Consider the following 20,295-nt stretch of genomic DNA (forward strand, 5'->3'; position numbering starts at 1 on the left):
CCGAGGCTGGAGGAGCAGTGCAAATTCGATCTGAGGAGTTGGTGGGACGTTGTTGCTGTTGGTACAGAACAATGTCTGTGGAGACAAAGCCAAGGTAGAGGGAGTCACTGCCTTGACAGATTTCTAGCCAAAGAAATCTAGATCCGGGTTGCTGAGCAGCAGCAAAGGAGGATTGGAGAGGAGTGATTCGACATTTGGCGGGAGGATTTCCGTGAAGGAAATTAGGACTCAGAGGGAGTCTGGAAAGAACTTGTTCCTTAGAGGATTTCTAGTGCTAAAGAAATCCTGATCTAAGTCTTACTGGGGCAGCAGTAAGAGAGGCGGAAGAGAACCTGTGCTACACTTTTTTGAGCGGAGATGGCAGTCAATGGACTGATGGATCAGGACAAGTTGGATGGAGCATCCAACTTTGTCATCTGGAAGGCTAGGATCCTGACAGTATTGGACAAGAATCACATCAAGGATTATGCCTTGAAAGTGGTGGCTGTACCGGTCGATGTTGATCCTCAAGAAATACGAGGAGGCTCAAGCGAAGGCTAAATGCATGATTCTAGACGGGGTCAAAGATCATGTGGTCCCACACATTGCTGAGAAGGAAACAACAAGGGAGATGTGGGAGACATTGACCACCTTGTACCAGGGGACTTCCGTTCAACGAAAGATGCTATTGGAGAATCAACTGAGACAGTACTAGATGCAGAAGGGAGAAGAGATCGATCCCTTCCTCCTCAGGTTGCAAGGGATTCGAGACCAACTGACTTCCGTGGGGTCTACACTAGATCTTGAGTTCATGGTCAGGACTGCCCTGAATGCAGTCACCGAGGACTGGGAGACATTTGTCCAGAGTATCTTGGGCAGAGCTTCACTCCCCAGTTGGGAGGAGACGTGGGCAACTCTTCGATAGAAGAGATCAGGACGCTGACCAAGGTAGGGAGTAGCGGCAAAGGAGTCAGAATCAAGGAAGGAAGAGGAGGAGGATGCAGCTCTTGCATCATCAGGGCAACTAGGGTAGCAGAAGAGGAAAAAGAAAGAGATAACCAAAGTCAGATGCTTCAGGTTGGGGGAACTGGGACATTTCGCCACTCAGTGCCCTCAGAAGAAGGGCATGGAAGAGAAGTCTGACTCGAAGGCTGCTCTAGCGAAAGCTGACAAGGAGGATGATGACGAGGATTGTGCCATGAGTGCTCATGCACCGCTGGAGAAGAGGTGGGGCAACATCGAGTTGTAGTTAGGAGGACTACACAGGGGCAGGATCCTTGAGGTGCCCAAACTCTTGGATCACATACGGCTATGGGAGCCCTTAACGACAGTAGCAGAATGACGAGAGTCAGTTGGTGCGAGGAATGATCCAGCAACAGTGGCAGAGCTAGAGTGTCAGATTCTGAAGTAGCGCAGTGGAGGTTGCAGCAGTGCGGGAGGCATAGAGCAAATTGCAACAGTGCAGTAGCAGCAGAAGGTCAACACAGATTAGCAGTAGAGGTAGCTTCAACATCACAGGGTATCCAGACTGATCAACATGTCAGCTTTGGGTGGATTTTTAGTTGCTTACTTCTCAGCAACTGAGTTGCAGTGTAGCAGTGGCAGTGCTATGGGTAGCATGATGTAGCATATTGAGAGGGAGTTGTAGTACAGATGCAATAGTGATAGTGGCAGTGTCATGGGCAGCAGTACAGGATGCAGCAGTGACAGTGGTAGTGTCATGGGCAGTAGTACAGGATGCAGCAGTGCAATGGATGAAGGGTAGCAGGCCAAGCATCAACAGCACAAAGGACCGATGCCATGGATCAGTGTGATTCTTCTATTGGAAGTATTGCTAGAACACATTCCTCGCTAAGAGGGAGTGTTGATTTTGGGGTAGCATCGGATGTGCCCTAACTCCGAAATTTTGTGGAGGGGCTAGAATACATAAGATCTCTAAGGCCCATAAATCATTTGGAGAAATTCCACTCATATTGTGAGTTATTAAAATAATTAATATTTTTAATGTGATTCCTAAGTCTAAATTTAGGAAAATAAAAATATTAATGGGTATTAAAAAAAATATGGGTGAGAAGCTTCTAAGAGGCGAGGATCAAGTCTGTTTTAATCTTCGCCGTTGATTAGGGACTTAATCTCGGCCGTTGATTCATCAACAGGAAAACTATAAGAGAAGGCTTGAGGGTCTGTTGGAGATACACCAAGTGATCAAATCAGTTTGATTTTTCTGGGGCGTGGTTTGTTGAGAAAATCGAACTAGTGATCCGAGTTGCAGTGAGAGGGGCAGAAGCAGAGATTTGGATCAGAAAGGAGTTCCGAGCCAAAGAGTACCAGGCAAAGAGGTAACAGTGGCATCAAAGAGGCAGCGCAGAGGCCTATGTAGCCCAGGAAGGGGCTCACGCAGTGCTGACGTAGGCCAAGAGGGTCTCTTGCAGTGGCAGTGCAAGATACTCGTCGGAAGTTTGAGATTTTGCCAAAGAAGCTAGGTTCTGAGTCGGAAGGGCTGAACATAAGTCTTCCTCTAGCAAATCGATCCAACAGAAGGAGTGATGCAGTCTCCCAGAGGCAAGACACTGGCCCAACCAGAGATTCGCAGTGCTTGTTGGAGTCAAGCCACTCAGTGGATCAATTGTGACTTGGAGAACGAGGTTAAACCCTCATATGTATTTCTTGCTGCCGAGATTTTTCTGAAAGGTTAGCCAGTGTGAGAGGCAACCTATTGTACTCAAATTCTGCATGCTTAATAATACAAACCCTCTATCTGCTGCACCGATTTTCCCGCATTGGGTTTTTCGGGGGACATGTTGTCCAAAAATAACAGTGTCCCTTGTTTGTTTGTCTCATATTTGTTTCAGTTTATGATTTGTATGCTAGTGTAGTCCATAGTAGTGTTTTTCATCAATGTTTATGAATTAAATAACTTGTTGAATGTAATAACAAGTAGGAGATGATAAACCAATGATTGCAGTAGGATTTCTGATGTGTAGATTCATAAATTTTCACAAATACTCCCTCTTTAGGTAGGGCAGTTCATTGTCCACCATGGGTTGGGACAATTATGGGTTCATATATGATGAAGGGGGCTCATAGAGCTTGTAAGAACCAGGGTGATGGCCATAATGATGGGGTAGAGCTCATGCATTGGCTTTTGCCCACGTGCTAAATGTGTTTGTCTCGGCCATCTTTTGCATTTTGTGGTACATTTCCTGTTGAATGTGGCCAATTATGCTTTTACCTTTCTTTTTAGCTGCATCAATCTTCGGGGTATCATTCCAGGCTTGCCCCAAGGTGTGGACAAGGGGAGGGGGAAAGCTAATCCTATGTGGACCTAGTGGAGGAATGTTGACCCAGGTGGGAGAAATGGTGAATGGGGTTGTAATGACTGGAAAGGGGGCAATATATGTCGATGAGGGAGCTGGACCACGCAACCAAAATCAGGGTTTCCCATGAAATGCCATCCCTAAAGCCAAATGGTCAATAAAAGAGATCCCACGGGACTAGAATCCAAGGTTAATACCTAAAAGGGGTCTAGGGGACAAGAGCACAGACCTAGCCCATTCTTTCTGCTGAATCCCCCCATTAATCCATGCCCAGAAGTGTCCATGATAAGTAAATTACAATACTCAATTACCAAATGACAAGGCATACCTTTAGGTTCGGGAGGCCCACCTTCAAACATACGATCATGACAAATGGGTGAGGGACCACATGGCTGGCTCAGGTGGCGGAGAAGCGACACAACGAGCTAGTTGATGGCTGCAAGGGGCTGCTAGTTGTTGACGGAGGTCCATCTTGGAGAAATTTTTTCTCCTAGGGATATCACCCACAAAATGGTGGGTAACACTCCCTAGGAATGAGTGGCTAAAGGACGACCCTATTAGGTGTTTCCGACCCCCAAGCAGGAGTAACATTTCCTCAGTCCACCCTTCAATCGATAGGTGTTAGCGAATAATGATGGTATGGAGGGGAGAAAACTTCATGGTCAAAGTGACCAACATGATGGGGATCCACATCCTGAGTTTATAGATGTGAGGAAGGAGCAATCATGGATGCATGAGTTACTAGCTCGACCTTTGTTTTTCCACCCCCCCTTGCACGCCTTTTATTTTTCCTTGATTTTTATTTGTAGTATTGCTCGTAGCTCAAAGGTTTAGAGCTATGTTGCAGGAAACGTGGGGGGGAGGTGCGTTTCCGGTCGGAAACTGGGGCGAAACGCGGAAACGCGTTTGGTATGACCGTGAAACGCGTTTTCGGCCGTACTGCCACGTTTCCCGGAACGGAAACGTGGCAAGTACGGCCGGAAACGCGTTTCACGACCGTACAACCCACGTTTCCCCAAAAAACTTGTGGATTTTTTTAATTTGTTTTTTAATTTTTTTTAGGTTGTCTAGTGAGTTCTAGAAGCCTGTCTAAACTTATAAAAGAGAAGTTTGTCTCATTCTCTCATCACACTATTCAGCAAGTCGTTTCTCTTGGAGACTGGCAGTTGTTTCAGCTAGGGTGTTTTGAACAGTGAGCAAAATAGATTTCAGCAGCAGGAGAAAGAGATTTCAGCAGCAAGAGAGAGATTTCAGCAGCAGATTTGGCTCAACTACAACCATATTTCTCCTCTTTTCTGGCATTTTGGGATAGTTTCAGCCACAAAAAATTAATTTGGGTAAGCCACATTCATTTTGTTAGTTTTTTCTTACTATTTCTTCAATTTTTCTAGGGTTTATGCAGCCAGAAATATGAAAAACGTTTTTTATTTATAGATTTGTTTTTTAAATTTATTTTTGCAGCAGATTTGGCTCAGCTACAGCAATATTTCTCCTCTTTTCTTGCATTTTAGGGTAGTTTCAGCCACAGAAAATTAATTTGGGTAAGCCACATTCATTTTGTTAGTTTTTTCTTACTATTTCTTCAATTTTTCTAGGGTTTATGCAGCCAGAAATATGAAAAACGTTTTTTATTTATAGATTTGTTTTTAAAATTTAATTTTTGCAGCAATGGCTTCTAGCCAAAGTGCAGCTGCAAGTTCAAGCCCTAGGGCCAACCCAAGGGCTGAATATTATCCTCTTTGGAGGCATGTGACGAAGCTTCAAATATGTGGAGGTGCTGGCTCATGGGAATGGCGATGCAATCTTTGCAATAATACGTACAAGGGCTCCTACCCAAGAGTGAAGGCACATCTATTGCATGGAAGAGGACAGGGGGTTTCAGGTTGCACAAAAACAGCAGATCCATTGGCAAGGAGGGCATATCAAAGAGAGCAAGATGAGGCGGATGGTACTAAGAGAAGGCATGATGACCTTACTCAAGCTCCATCTAACATTGAGCCAAGGATTGTAGCTGAAGCAAGAAAGAGGAGAGCTGGTCACACTCAACAACATGAACAACCAGCACCCAAAAATACCAGAGGCCCAGGGGCATCCCCTTCAGTTCAGGATAGCAGAATTGCTAGATTGGTGAATGTGCAAGCAAGAGAAGAAACTGATTCCAGAGTGGCTAGGTGCATTTATGCATGTGGTATCCCATTCAATGTTGTTCGCTCTCCTTACTAGCAAGATATGATAAGGGCAGTTAACGAAGCTCCTCAAGGGTAGAAGGGGCCCAACTATGAGAAAGTCAGAACCCAGCTTCTCAAAAATGAGAAGGACCTTGTGGAGGAAATTTTAGCTCCAATTCGTTCTTCTTGGAGTAGCTCTGGGGTTACCATAGTCTCAGATGGTTGGACAGATATAAGGTGCAGACCATTGATAAATATCATTGCCACTTCCCCCAAAGGAGCAATGTTTATCAAGGCAGAAGACTGCTCAGGAGAGGTGAAAGATGCACAGTTCATTGCTGATGTTATTATAAAATCTATTGAACAAATAGGGCCTAACAAGGTGGTGCAAGTTATCACGGATAATGCAACAGTTTGCAAAGCTGCAGGTTTAATTATTGAGGGGAGGTATGACCACATCTTTTGGACACCATGCATTGTCCATAATCTGAATCTGATCTTAGAGGAGATCGACAACAAAGTTTCCTGGATAAAGGAACTCACAGGGGAAGCAAGGGAGATTATCAAATTCATCACCAACCACCACCAGTCTCGGGCCATATTTCGAGAGTACTCCAAATTGGAGTTGTTAAAAGTTGCTGAGACAAGATATGCCTCAAACTTCGTGATGTTGCGCCGCCTTGTTGAGGTTAAACATGCATTAGTTTCCATGGTGGTGAGTCAACTTTGGATTGAGTGGAGACAAGCAGATTCAGAGCAGGGATCTATGGTGCGTAGATTGTGCCTTGATGAGGATTGGTGGAGCAAGGTAGATTTCTTGTTAAAGTTCACAACCCTTGCATTTGAGCTTCTCCGGAGTGCTGACACTGACCAACCTTTCTTGGGAGAGGTATATGATGGTATGGATTCCATGGTTGAGAAAACTATGGAAATCATTTCGCAAGAGTCTCCACAACTTTTGTTTGTTGATGATCATTTTGCTGGTTTGATCAAGAAAATCATCGTTGATAGGTGGAACAATTTCAATACTCCATTGAACACTTTAGCACATGCTTTGAACCCCAAATTTTATGACGAGGAGCTTTTTGCTCAAAGCAATGGGAAGAGGAAGGCACCCCATAAGGATAGAGAGGTGGCTAATGGGGTGAAAAAAGCCCTTATGAGAATGTTTCCTTCTCATCTACATAGGGAGGTAAAGGAGGAATTTTCCAGTTTTGCTGCAGGAATAGATGATTACACAGATATATTAGCTTTGGAGGAGAGAAGCACCATGAATCCAGTTAGGTGGTGGATTTGTCATGGAGCAAATGGTGTACATTTGCAAAACCTTGCCATTCGTATTCTTTCACAAGTGGCAAGCTCTTCATCAACAGAAAGGAATTGGAGCACTTATGGTTTTATTCATTCTGTGAAGCGCAATAGGTTGGGCTCACAGAAAGCAGAGGATCTTGTTTATGTGCACTCCAACCTTCGCCTTGCATCTCGTAGGGGTCCAGAATACAACAGTGGTCCTTCTAAAGAATGGGATGTGGATGCAGAAAATCCTGATTTGGAGCTCTCTTGCTACCCTGAATATTGAGGCCGAGTCTGGAAGTGGAATTGGTGCATCATCTTCTTCAGCACCACCATCCACTGTTGAGCATTGTGCTGCTTCTATTTTTGATGAGGATTGTTATGATGAGGATTAGTCTTTTGTCTCTATAGTTCTTGTAGCCTTATAGTCTTTATTGTACTTGCAGCCTCATATACTAATATAAATAAACACTGATTTTGAGATTTTGCCCTTGGATATATAATAAAGGTTGCTTTTGGATTTCCTATATTTTTATTTTCATTATGTGATCATTCATGACTCATGAGTAAATGTGATGTAAATTTAATCTTAATGTTTAAATGTAATAAATTATAATGTATCATTATTCATTAATGCTTTATGATTGATCATTGCACATATATATAATAATTTTTAAATATTTTTAATATATATATATATATATATATATATATATATATATATTCGCGTTTCCCCGTTTCCAAAATTTGGGGAGGTCACGTTTCGTATCGCTTCCCGTTTCGGAAACTCGTTTCCGTTTCCCCGTTTCGTGCAACTTAGGTTTAGAGCTTGCTTTGTATGATGTGTCGCAGTTGCATTTCCCGTTAATGATGAGGCGACTCATTACCCATCGGGGTTGGGAAATGCAAGGGATCCTTTTTATGATGTAACAGAGCAACATGTGCTCAAGAATTGGTTGATTGCCATAATGAGTGAGGTAGAGCTCATGCTAGGCTTTTGCCCATGTACTAATGTGTGTCTCGACCATCTTTTGCATTTTGATATTCTTTTGTTTTATTTTGTGGCCATAATATGTTTTTTCCTTTTACTTTAGCTCCATTAACCTCCCAGGGCAAAGTTCCAAGCCCTACCCAGGTATGTGGGTGTGTGAGTGCCTAATCCCAGTGAACCATTGGTTAGTTGACCTTGAAGAATGGAGGTCGAATATGGGCTTGTAATGTAAGATGGAAAGTGGTATGTATGGAATAGGGATAATTGGAACACGCTATCTCAATCAAGGCTTCCCGAGTAGTGCCCCTCCTATACCCATTAGGCAATTAGGAGAGGTCCCACTGGAGTAGGATCGAAGATTAACCCCCCATATAAGGTGAGAGAACAAGATCACAGTCAAAAGCCCTCTTCTTTCCATGTCACCCCATACTCTATATGAAAAGCCCAAATACAAACAAGCATAAGCACCCAATTGCAAAATTAATAAAGTACCTTTTGATCGGAAGCCCACTTTTGTCCATGTGCTCTTGCCGGATGAGTGAAAGTGTATATGACTGATGTGGGTGGCAGAGATAAAATGGCATGTCATCAGCTAGTGGTGGGTGTCAGAGATAAAATGGCATGTCATCAGCTAGTGGCGGGTGTCAGGGGATGCCTGGCTCGCCTGCTGGATGTGTAAATTGAGAGAAAAATTTTCTCCTATAGGGTCACCCACTTTGGTGGGTAGCAGGTCAAATTATTCCAGTGGGGCTGAGTTGCAGGTTCTAGTCTTTGTATTTTTCTTTGTAAATTTTCTGTGGGCCGAAATCCTGATTTTCCAGATTAATAGATGAAGGATAATTGTTTGGGTGTTTATCTGTTGTAGTCTGCTGGATGTGTAAATTGAGAGAAAAATTTTCTCCTATAGGGTCACCCACTTTGTTGGGTAGCAGGTCAAATTATTCCAGTGGGGCCGAGTTGCAGGTTCTAGTCATTGTATTTTTCTTTGTAAATTTTCTGTGGGCCAAAACCCTGATTTTCCAGATTAATAGATGAAGGATAATTGTTTGGGTGTTTATCTGTTGTAATGTGTGATTGATCTCTCTGTTTCATTTCCCCTGCATATTCAATTTTTTGAGTTAAAAATCCCAGTGATTTTATTTTTCAACAATTGAGAATTTATTTGATCAAATAAATAAGTTGGTGGGAATAAAAATTGTTACGAGGAAATAAATCTTCACTGGTATTAGGAGAGGAACATGTTGCTCAGTATTGGCAAAAGAATTATGCAGAATTAAAAGGTCAACTAAGGAATTTAAGGTTGGACAGAATGCTTCTCTGATAGTCATACCAAAAAGAATTTCCTTGAGACTGGGGAATTACAAAAGAATTAGTTGCTTGATACTCTCAACCCTTTGTAACCCTAGAAAGAATTGGAGAAGCGTGCTATAGACTTTCCCTACCCTCTAGATCAGAGTGCACAATTTATTCCATATCTCCTTGTTGAAAACGTACATAAATTATTCCTCTGATGTTCTAAACTGGACTTCTTTTATGGTGCTTCTAGGTGACAAATATCCACAAAACCTGTACATCTGTTGGCACAAAAATAAAAGCAAATAAAATATATTGCTGTGTTGATTCTATCTGAAGACTTGTTCAAGTTCAACGTTGACCTGAGGGATCCTTTGTAATGAGACAGGGGTGGGTGTTTGCGGATAGCTTCAACCTATGACTTGAAGAATCTTCACTCCTTTACATCAGAAGAGTGATTTGGCTTCTGTCCTTCATGCTTGCTGGATTGCTTCTGATCCTTGGCACAGATGGATTCACAGACTGCACAGTGTATTGTCCATGCACCTGTGATACAAGCTATGGGTCTTTGCCTGGCTAGTCAATTATCAGGGGCTTCTTTCTGAACCCTGATTGATGAAGAGTGGATTCACCATGGACTTTGCCTAGTTTGTGGCAAACAGGAGACAGTGAAGCACATCTTTTGGGAATGCAGATTTTTGCGGGACTGTTGGCAGTGCATACATGATTAACATTCAACCTTATTTCCAGGAAAGATTAACTAGAGAGCTATAATTTTTGGTGACTCCAGATCACTAGTGCTCTATGTTTTCACAGGATTTTAGAATTACAGCATTGTTTATGATTTGGAAGTTGAGGTGCAAGTTTGTTTTTGCTAATGAGGTCGGTTCAATCCAGTCTTTATGTGTAACTGGTTGGAGGAGGTATTCACATAGTTATTAGCTAAAGTTTTTCTTCTCATTAAGAATGCTAGAAGTGTCGATGCCTCAGCATATTCTGAATCCTGATTTTATTTCTGCTTTGGTAACTTAAAGGAAGAGGATACAAGTCATCATTGTATATACCCTTCTGTTTTTGCTCTCTCTTTTGTAAATATCTGTTTGTTAGTGTAAGATGTATTTTCCAAAAAGGGGCAAAGCAAATGATGAATGGTCCATAAAGATGTTTATGGTATAGCGGCAACTCCATGGGTCTTAGGATGCCACATGGGAAAAGGAAGAAGAAATGAAGACAAAGTACTCTGCATTTTTTGGGCCTTCTACCTGATATTATCGACGACAGTGCCATTCTTAAGTGGAGGAAGATTACATCAACCTCTAAACCTTGGTAGCGATATTGATGACCTGGCATTTTGATTGTTTAACATGTGTTTAAGATAAGTGATGTTTATATTATTTTATTATATTCCCCATATTGTAGGCACTGGTTGGGGGAGTGAAAAGGGGATGCTGGAGTCTGGACACCACATCTTGGTACTTGCCATATGTTTGAGACATTAAATGTGTTTTTACTATTTAGTAATAATCCTGTAGAGAGTACTGTGCTTGGTCAATTTCAACCCCTAGGCACATAGGTGAGTGTGTGAGAGTGCACACTTGCTTGTCATAATGTTATAAGCCATAATTGAAAGGGTGTGAATTAATTGTGTGATTTATTTGGTTTTATATGCTTCTATGTAGTTGAAGGGCCATGAGAGAATGCAAAGTTTAAAACATATGGACGATGTTAAATTCAAGGGAAACTTCTTTGGTCTGTTAATATAGGCTGGTTGTTAGCCTTGCAGGTTGAAGATAGGAAAATTAGAGGTAGGGCCAATGATAATGTTCTTGTGCAACAAAGTCTTGTTGTTAGTTATATTTAAGGAGCTGGATGGCCCTTCAACCTTCTGAGTTCATATATCTGTGTTTGGTGCTAACATGCTAGTGTTATATTGAGTTTGGGGGATGGTACATTGTTGAGTGACTAGAAGTTGGGGATTTGCCAAACTCACCAAACTGGGGGTGGCTGGTTCATTTGAGATTTTCTTTGCGTGGATCTGGTTGTCTTTGCCAGATAAGTGTTTCCTATTATTTTCTGATTCATTTATGATAGCAATACTACTTAGTGTTTGAATGGTTAATCCATTTTGTTTATTGCCGTGGATGATTGATAAGCTAGTGTTAATTTGAGTGGTTGATGGACATTGTTCCTATGTGTTGAAGTTATGTATATTGTATTGTGTCTGGTGCTTAAGATTGATAACTGGACAATTAATAGGACTGCAGACTAGCTCCAGGTGCTTTTAGTATAGGGTAAAACTTTATGTGCAATCCTGTGTTTTATTAATCATCAAAATCCTTTACATTTCTATTTCTGCTGTAGGTATCGTTATTTTATTGGATGCAATTAATCCCTTGGCTAATGGGCCATAACACCTTTTTTCATCGTTGATTGTCCCTCATTACATGTTGAATAAATTCATTTGTAACAGCTTCATCCAAAGCTCAAGCTTTGGTGTTTGTCATTGTAGGGTCCCAGTGGGCTGCTTGTTGCCCACTCAACAAACTGGCAACTGATTTGAAAGTAATAATTTTACTCAGAATTATGTGCATCTCTGTCAGATTAGTTCCAAATTTATTTCATCTAGCATTAGATCATCATGAGACCCTGGGTTAGAAACCATAAATTATCTTAGCATTTTACACATAATTTTGCTAGAGAGGACCTTCTTTCACCATCTGTATAATGATGCTTTTTGTTTCATGCTCTACTTCAACTTTGCAGTACCCTGCTGGTACACCAGAGGTGATATCTTGGACTACAGAAGGTTCAGCTACTTACATGTTAGGTCAACCTGCCACAGCTGTTTCTTTGACTACTCAAATAGGCGAGAGACGTACTGCTTTTGTTGGAAGCTGCAAGCACCACGTATGGGAGGCTATTAGAGCCTCCTCTGCAGCTCCATATTATCTGGATGATTTTGCTGATGGTAAAAGATGAAAAGGAACCCCCTTGCCCCTTTTTGTATTTTATACTTTTGGTTTACTGGTTGTCTTTGTAATTTCTTTTTCTGTGATCATTTATACCATGATTCAGAGATTAGGATCAAATTTATTCCATTGAAGAGGGAAATGTTGTTATTTTTGTATTTTTCTGAATTCTGATACTTATTGTTTGAACCCTCTTCTGGCCTGCCTCTTAGATACAAATCGATGGCAGGATGGAGCGATTGTAGCAAATAATCCAACTCTTATTGCTATTCGGGAAGCACAGCTCTTGTGGCCAGACACTAGGATAGGATGCCTTGTTTCTATAGGGTGTGGAAGTGTCCCAGCTAAGGTTTGTGAATGGATTATAATTTTGCAATTGTTATCCTGTAGCAGGAATAAACTTCCATTCATCTTCATTTTATGGTTGAATTCACATAACTATCTTTTTTGTTAATGCTTATTCCATTTTGATAGTACTCAACTTGTGGAAAAGGAAATATGAAAAAAATTCATTAACGGATGCAGCCTAGAGGAAAAGGAGGATGGCGATATCTGGACACAGGACAAGTCCTGATTGAGAGTGCATGCTCGGTGGAGCGTGTTGAGGAAGCATTGGACACTTTGCTGCCTATGATTCCAGATATACAATACTTCCGCTTCAATCCAGGTCTTTCTCTTGTTCTTATTTTAACTTGGAAATTTGGTCTCAAAAGTTATGTATTAACATTCATGTTTTCTGATTAATCAGCGATTACTTGCTGTTTTCTCGAAATGGATGTTTTCAATGCTTCCACTTTTACTACGACGTTATGCTCTTATTCTCTATATGTTACATTAGAAATGTGAATTACAAAATACTTCTTCTCAACATTCATTTTGTCTTCTGATTTGGATATATTCAGCACTCTGTTGGGGGGCTTGTTGCTGAGCAGTTATGTGGATGATTTCCCTTGATACACATTTTAAGTTTTAACTGCTTTGGTGAATTATTTGTTGCAGCTTGCTTTCAAAAAATATGAACCTGTTAGATCTCTATACACACACACATGTCCAGCCCCCCAAATTCAGCATTTGTTTTCTTGCTTTAACATCTAAAAGGTCTTTCCTTAGGATAATGGGTTGAACTTGAAAGTTCAGTTCTGTTGGAGTGTGTGAAAGGGTCTTATTCAATTTATGACATCTTGTAGTTGATGAAAGATGTGGGATGGAGTTAGATGAGACCGATCCTGCAGTCTGGGCCAAACTGGAAGCTGCAACTCAAGAGTATATTCAAGCTAGCTCTGTAGCTTTTCAGGCAGCCTGTGAACGACTGCTACCACCATATCATGATGAAGAAGGCTGGTCAGAGAGTACAAAATCTTATCATTTCCTATCAAAAGCCAAGACGCTCGGCACAGGTCTCTCTGATAGGACAATGTTCTTTGATGATGAAACTACATAGTATATATTACATAAATGTGCCATCTTGGATTTCTTTATGATTTAACATAGATTACTGAAAGCTTGGAGTTGCTTGCAGTGCATGATGAAATTGGACCATGCTTGGGCTGGAGGCGCAGAATACTGTTAGTAGAGGCTTGTCAGAGTCCTGATTTGGTGAAGTCAATTCACCATGCACGCTCTTTGGAAACATTTTGTACCCGACATGGGATAAAACTGGAATTTTTGACTAGGATGTCAGCAATCTCCAGGTCAGCTGTGCATGTTTCAACTCCCTTTACTTCACCATTGTTTACTGGAAGCTTCCCAACAAGTCCACTTTTATATAGTCCAGAAGTTAGTCTTCAGCAGCTAAGTAGACTTGATTTAGTTCCACCATTAAGCTTGGATGGAGGGCAAAGTCAAGTGCAACTGTCTGGGAAGGCAACTAATTCACCACCAAGATCACCACCACTAGGGCCTAGACAGTTTTCAGGACCTCTTCTAGCACTACAGGAAAAATTACAAAGTTCACATCAAGTGGGCATTGTGCATTTTGCTCTTCAGTGTGATTCATTGGGATTAATTTTCAGGTCAGGTTTTAAATTTTTTAATCCTGTTTATAGATTGCACTTGTATGCATCAATTTAAGTATTTAATATTTTTTATCAATACTCACCGTAAAAGGCTCTTGAGTCTTCACAGCTGGCGGAATGATGTATTCGTGGTCGCAGAACCTGGAGGATTAGCAGATGCATTCTTACAGAGTGTCAGGGCAAACTTGTGGCTTGGCATTGGGCATCATCTCAAGAAAAGTTCTGTTATGCCAAAAATTTCCACCATTGCTGATCTGGTTGCTCGATATCCTCGCTTTCAGCTTGGTGATGTTCTCCACCGATTCATTGGACGACAAACTCAGGTTTTCTTTTCATTTTGGAGTCCTTTTCTAGATACTACACCAGGGAAATATATGCTTGCTGCATACTTTGATAGAGTAATTGGAAGTACTTCTTTTACACAGGTCATGGCTGATGACCAAGAAATAGGAGCATACATGTTCCAGAGAACACTGCCAGCAGTTCATCTGACACCTGAAGATATCCGGTGGATGGTAAGAGGTCATCATATCTTTTAAATTTGTCAGACTAGGATTTATTTTTTCCTTATAATTGGCCTTATCATTTACATGTCAAGGTTTGATATAGCTTGATTCCTGTTTCCTGCCGTTTGTCTTTGTTTTTGTCGTTATTCTTTAGAACCTGAAAACTCTAACTATGCCTCTGTATTGGACAGAACATTTATTTATAAACAATTGGAGTATGTTTATATGAGAAAATTGCAATAGTTATATTTAAGATTGAAACAAATAGCCTGAAGGACTTTCAAATCAAGTAGTGCTTCCTCTTTATTGGGAGAATTATTTACAGCCTTCAGAAAGCCTGAATAGGAACTTAAAAGAGTGTATTCTTGGTGGGTTCACTCGACCATGAAGCAAAAATTGTATAGGAACAGCATATTGCAATCCGAATGCAATGTGAACCTCACTATTGGACTTCAATGATACTTAGTAGCACCAACCAAATCTTGTTGTGACTCTATATCCTCATCAATTTGTTTGGCTCTCTGCGATCCAAAACACATTTTGTTGCTGTTCCCTTTAGCGTTGATGTCTGTAGCCCAGCCAGATACTACAGGATAGGCCTAAGTGTCATGGCATGTGAAAGCCACTTAATTGACTTTTAACCTTAGCAATTAATTTATTTATTAAAGTAATTTCTTTTTATGAGAAAAGTGAGTTAATATAATGAAAGGCAAAGGTTAATTGCATTAGTGAATTGGATAAATCACAACCGTTTTTTGTTGTTAATCATGCAGGAATTGTATTACTAGAGAAATGCATTACATACAAAAATGGCTGTTTTTACTGGTCTCCCACAAGGGAAACCAGACCAGTAAAATAGCAATAAAGTATTTGTCATGGTGTATTGTCTGTATTTGAAAATAAAACTATCTAGATAATATAGCATCTGCCTATCTGCTATCCTGTTAACATGAGAAACATGCATATTAAGTGTTGGACATTGAATAAACCAACACTCTTCATGTGTCTCGTGACATGGACTAACCGACTCTCATGGACCCTTATTTCTGGCGATGCGATCATTGACTAACACCTGCGTGTTTTGGTCTAACGACAATCGTGATTCCCAACAAGTGGTATCAGAGCGTAGGTCATGAGTTTGATACACACCCGGCTTGCGTTGGGGGGCAGATTGGACATTGGATAAACCAACGCTCTGCGTGTGTTTTGTGACATGGACTAACCGCCTCTCGTGGACCCTTATCTCTGGCGATGTGATCGTAGACTAACACCTGCGGGTTTTGGTCTAACGACAATCGTGATTCCCAACATTAAGGTGGCAGCCGGGCTGCTAATAGACAAAACTGTTAAAAAATAATGGTAGAACATCTATTTGGGTGGTGAATCCACTTGGATAGTAGCTGGATGATCCTGCTTCTCTTCAGTAGTGGAGAACTCCAGATCAACAATCTTTTTTGCCAAGGTAGAGAGTCTACCAATGAGCTTGTTGGTCTGTCGCTGCAGTTCATCTATGCAAAGCAGAATTTCTTGACGTGTCTCATAGCGTTCCACTTGCACTTTCCCCATAATCATTTTTATATGCCAGTAAATATTAATAGTCTGCATGTATTGGGTATTTCATGTTGTGGTGCTTCTGGTGTCTGAAACCCAGCAACATATTTCAGCGTCGACATAAGCATTAGTTATAAACCTTTGTTCGAACCAAAACTCTCTTTTGGCCTCCTAAATTTCAGCTCAGATGGCAGGAGGGACAGAGTGAACATAGATGGCTAGTGGCTGTTCCACTTGGCAATGGGATCTAGAGATGAAGAGAACAGTGGACCAAAACCAGGTGCAAAGACAGCTAGGAATGCTTGACCAAGAAGGGCCATGATCAAAGGAGTGGGAAAATTTAAAGAGGGAGGAACCATTTCCTAATGGAATTAGAGCAAGAGCTAACAAAGAGTAAATGAGCTTTCCCATCCAGACCCAGGATACACAATTGGGAAATCAAAGAGAGGCCTTGTTACCCACCAAAATGGGTAATCCCATAGGAGAAAACTTTGCTCCTATATTTGATAGCCAGCCGGCCAATAACCCTTGACAATCACTATTTCATGATGATATGCCATGATCCTCTGCCATCTGCATTAACCACATACCTCTCATCATTTGGCATTACCACTTGGACAAAGGTGGGCTACTATTGAAAAGGTACTTTGATAATTTTGCAACCGGGTGCTTATACTTCTTTGTTTTGGACATCTAGTGTGGATAAAAGGGCGCTCTGAAAGACTGACTAATCTTGATTGTAAATCTGTTCTCTCACCTTACTAGGGGGGTTAATCGTTAGCCCTAGTCTAGTGGGACCTCCCATGAGGCCTTAGGATTATAGGAGGGGCACTATTTGGAAAACCGAAATTGAGATAGCATGTTCATTTTCCTTTGCAAGTTTGCACCATACTTGACACTTTCCATGCCACTTTACAAGTGTGAAATTTTAAATACTGTTGCAGTTACTGGTTATTATTCACCTATCAATTTAATTATTTGTCTTATGCAAATTATTTGCGGTAGATACTGAATAAAACACTATTGCAACTTCAAGGAAAATAAATAAACCACAGAAACTGGGAAACTATTGCATGCACACAAATAATGAACACCGATATTTTTGGACAAATGTACATGGAAAAACCCCAGTGTGGGGAAAACCAATTTTGCAGATGAGTATTTTATTTATTCTTCAACAAAACACGTGATTGAAAAATTACAACTATTTTCCTTTAATATCCCCAAGGAAAATGTACAGTAATAAACAAAGTATGCATAGATAAAAACATACAAAAAATTTGCCCTCAAATTAGAATATGAAATAGAGCCAAAAACTGTGTTGCTGAGACATTTTATTGATAAAACATGAGGTTACAATGGGTGCTTGGAAAGTATGCACTTGGGCTTGCCCAAGGCAAGCTAGCCAAGTCCAAATGATGAAGATGAAGTCCCCCAAGCGTACTAGCTGATCTCCCTTTGGCTTTGCGCTGAATTGCCTAGAAAATGAGCTGTTGGCTGTGAAGAATCGTTGCTAGGGCCTCCTCCGGTGCTCAAAAAATTCCGGGAAATTAACCTCGGGCTCTCCACCAAATACCCAAACCCACGAAGGAATTGGCCAATTGTTGACTTTGGAATTTCTGCCCAATTTCCCTCTATGGTACTGCTGTTGGGCAATTCGACCTACTTGATAGTCTTGCTGTTGAATGCCCCCAAAATGACTGCAATCACCAACAAATCACCTCCCTGGACTCCTCCCCAAGTTTCAGCCCAAAATTCCCTTCTGTTCTCAACCCCCACGTGAGACACTACCAAGGATTGCGCAGTGCCTGCGTTGTTGGTGCTGGAACTTCCACACACTCACACCACACTGCTCCTGGATTAATCTAAAAAGGATGAGACTCCCTCCTTGGGCTAGCACTTGAAGTCCACCGAAGCAAGGGGTGAAATTTCCACTTGGAAACCTCTTGTGCTCAACAGCACTTGCAGACTTGGCTTCAGCTCAAGCGTGCTAGTCTAAGAGAAAACTCAAATAATCATGAATGCCCAAAAGTGGACTGCCTCCTCCTTTTTTGTCAAAGAGCCTCCCAAATTCCCATGTGTGCCAACCTTCGACTTTCCCCCACAAATCTCCCTCCAATGAGCGTGTGTTTCCTTGTGGGCTGTATTTCTCTATGGGTGGCCACCACTTAGCACTAGTAGCTCGATTTTCTCCTCCTTCTAATGTTTGGGCTCCCCTTTAACTCAAACTTTCATGTGGGACCTCTAAACCCACCTTTCCTAAGTGCAAGTGCGAATTAATACTAAATTGGGCAAAAGTGATATTTCGCCTTAGCAATATTGCTAAGTGGGAATATCATAGTCTTCCCCGCCAAAACGTTGCTTATCTTCAAGCAACTGTAATGAAGGACGCTGAAGTATCTACTCTCCCTCCCAAGTGGCATCCTCATCTAGTAGGTTCTTCGATCTGATAAAAAATTCCTTGATAACCTTGTTTCGTAAGTGCCTCTCACGGGTGTCCGAAATAGTCTTTGGCTTCAGAACTAAGTGCCCCTCATCATCCATTGGTGTTAGTTCTGTAGCTGCGATCACCTGTTGCCCAAGTGCCCTTTTCAGGCAAGACACATGAAAAATGTTGTGTACTCGGCTCCCCGAGGGTAGCTCCAACTCATATGCTACCTCCCTGACTCTCCTAGTGACTTGGTAGGGCCCATAGAAGTGAGGCTTGAGCTTCTCGGCCCCCTTCTGCTTGAGTGATGATTGTCTGTACAGTTGGAGCTTCAAGAAGACTAAGTCCCCAACCTCAAATTGCCTCTCTACTCGGCCCCTGTCTACATAGAGCTTCTGCTGGTTTTGTGTAGTCTGCAGGTTATCCTTTAGAGCCCGCAAGATATCTTGGCTCTCCTGTATCCAATCCTTAGCCCTAGGGGCCTTGTTGTCTCTAAATATCACGTCAGCAAAAGATAATGCATCGTAACCATATAAGCCTTTGAATGGGGACATACCTATGGACATGTGGTATGTGGTGTTGTAGCAGTACTCGCCCAAGTGCAACCACCGTATCCATGCACGCTGCTGGCCCGTCACGTAGTTACGTAGGTAAACCTCCAGCCATTTGTTGACTATCTCCGTCTTCCCATCAATCCGAGGGTGATAACTAGTACTCGGAGTGAGTTATGTGCCCACTAGTCGAAACAACTACTGCCAAAATCCTCCCATGAACCGGCTGTTCCGATCACTGACAATGGTGTTTGGGAGACCATGGAGTCGAAACAATTCGGCCACTTGTGAGGCCAAGGACTGGGCTAAGATGGCGAAAAAGTGTGCAAACTTCGTCAATCGTTCCATCACCACATAGATGCAGTCCTTGCCCTGCACTGTGGTCAACCCGGTGATAAAATCCATTGATACACTCTCCCATTTTCCGTCAGGAATAGGAAGATGTTGTAGCAACCTAGTAGGGTGTGTTTGTTCACCCTTGTCTCTTTGGCACGTGTCACACTCTCGGACATGCCTCAAAGCATCATCCTTAAGGCCCTTCCATGCAAAGCGCTCCCTGATGGCCCTGTATGTCTTGGTAAATCCCTGATGCCCCGATAATGGTGAGTCATGGGTTGCCTACATGATCTTCTCCCTCAACTGGGAGCTGGGTACTAAGTAAATCTAGTCTCGAAAGGAAATCACCTCGTTCATCACCCTATACCGATCATCCAACACTGCACCGTCAAGGACTTCACATGCAAAACGGTCATTGGAATACTCCACCAGCAATTGTGCCCTCCAATCAGGTGCAATGCTCATCAATGAAAGGTAGCTGGCCTCCTGGACAATGCATCAGCTACCACGTTGTGCTTCCCTTTGATATACTCAATGTCAAAGTCGTATGCCTGGAGCTTTCTCACCCACTTCTACTGCCTCTCCTGCAACTTCTTCTGTACCAAGAAGAATTTGAGACTGTTGTGATTTGTTTTGACCCAGACCTTGTTTCCCACCAAGTATTTTCCTGAACTTGGCTAGCGCATGCATGATGGCTAGCATCTCCTTGTCATAAATGGAATACAATTGCTCGTGGGGCAGTAGCTTCGGCTCTCGAAAGCTATCGGGTGTCCCCCCTGCATCAAAATTGCTCCTACACCCTCCCCTGATGCATCACACTCAAGCACAAAGGGTTGTGCGAAATCAGGAAGTGCTAACACCTGGCAGCTGCTCATGATCTGTTTGAGGCGCTCAAAAG

The 20,295-nt window shown here is 42.0% G+C and overlaps 1 protein-coding gene across 4 annotated transcripts in view; it reads left to right on the forward strand.

Moving 5' to 3' along the window:
- The window catches only part of LOC149141938 (phospholipase A I-like protein), a 213,942-nt gene that overhangs the window by 170,606 nt on the left and 23,041 nt on the right, over positions 1 to 20,295 (forward strand). For 3 of the 4 annotated variants that reach the window (XM_089449991.1, XM_089449989.1, XM_089449990.1), the window contains exons 11-17: positions 11,805 to 12,009; positions 12,223 to 12,359; positions 12,536 to 12,677; positions 13,198 to 13,407; positions 13,530 to 14,022; positions 14,135 to 14,348; positions 14,451 to 14,540. In XM_089449991.1, the coding sequence (XP_089306117.1) occupies positions 11,805 to 12,009; positions 12,223 to 12,359; positions 12,536 to 12,677; positions 13,198 to 13,407; positions 13,530 to 14,022; positions 14,135 to 14,348; positions 14,451 to 14,540 (1,491 nt within the window). The remainder of the gene's footprint in view (positions 1 to 11,804; positions 12,010 to 12,222; positions 12,360 to 12,535; positions 12,678 to 13,197; positions 13,408 to 13,529; positions 14,023 to 14,134; positions 14,349 to 14,450; positions 14,541 to 20,295) is intronic. The other variant, XM_089449992.1, reaches the window with a different exon arrangement.

This window comes from Pinus tabuliformis, chromosome X (assembly GCF_031772625.1).
Source record: "Pinus tabuliformis cultivar Carrire ecotype Pingquan chromosome X, CPIR1, whole genome shotgun sequence".
NCBI classification, from domain to species: Eukaryota; Viridiplantae; Streptophyta; class Pinopsida; order Pinales; family Pinaceae; genus Pinus; species Pinus tabuliformis.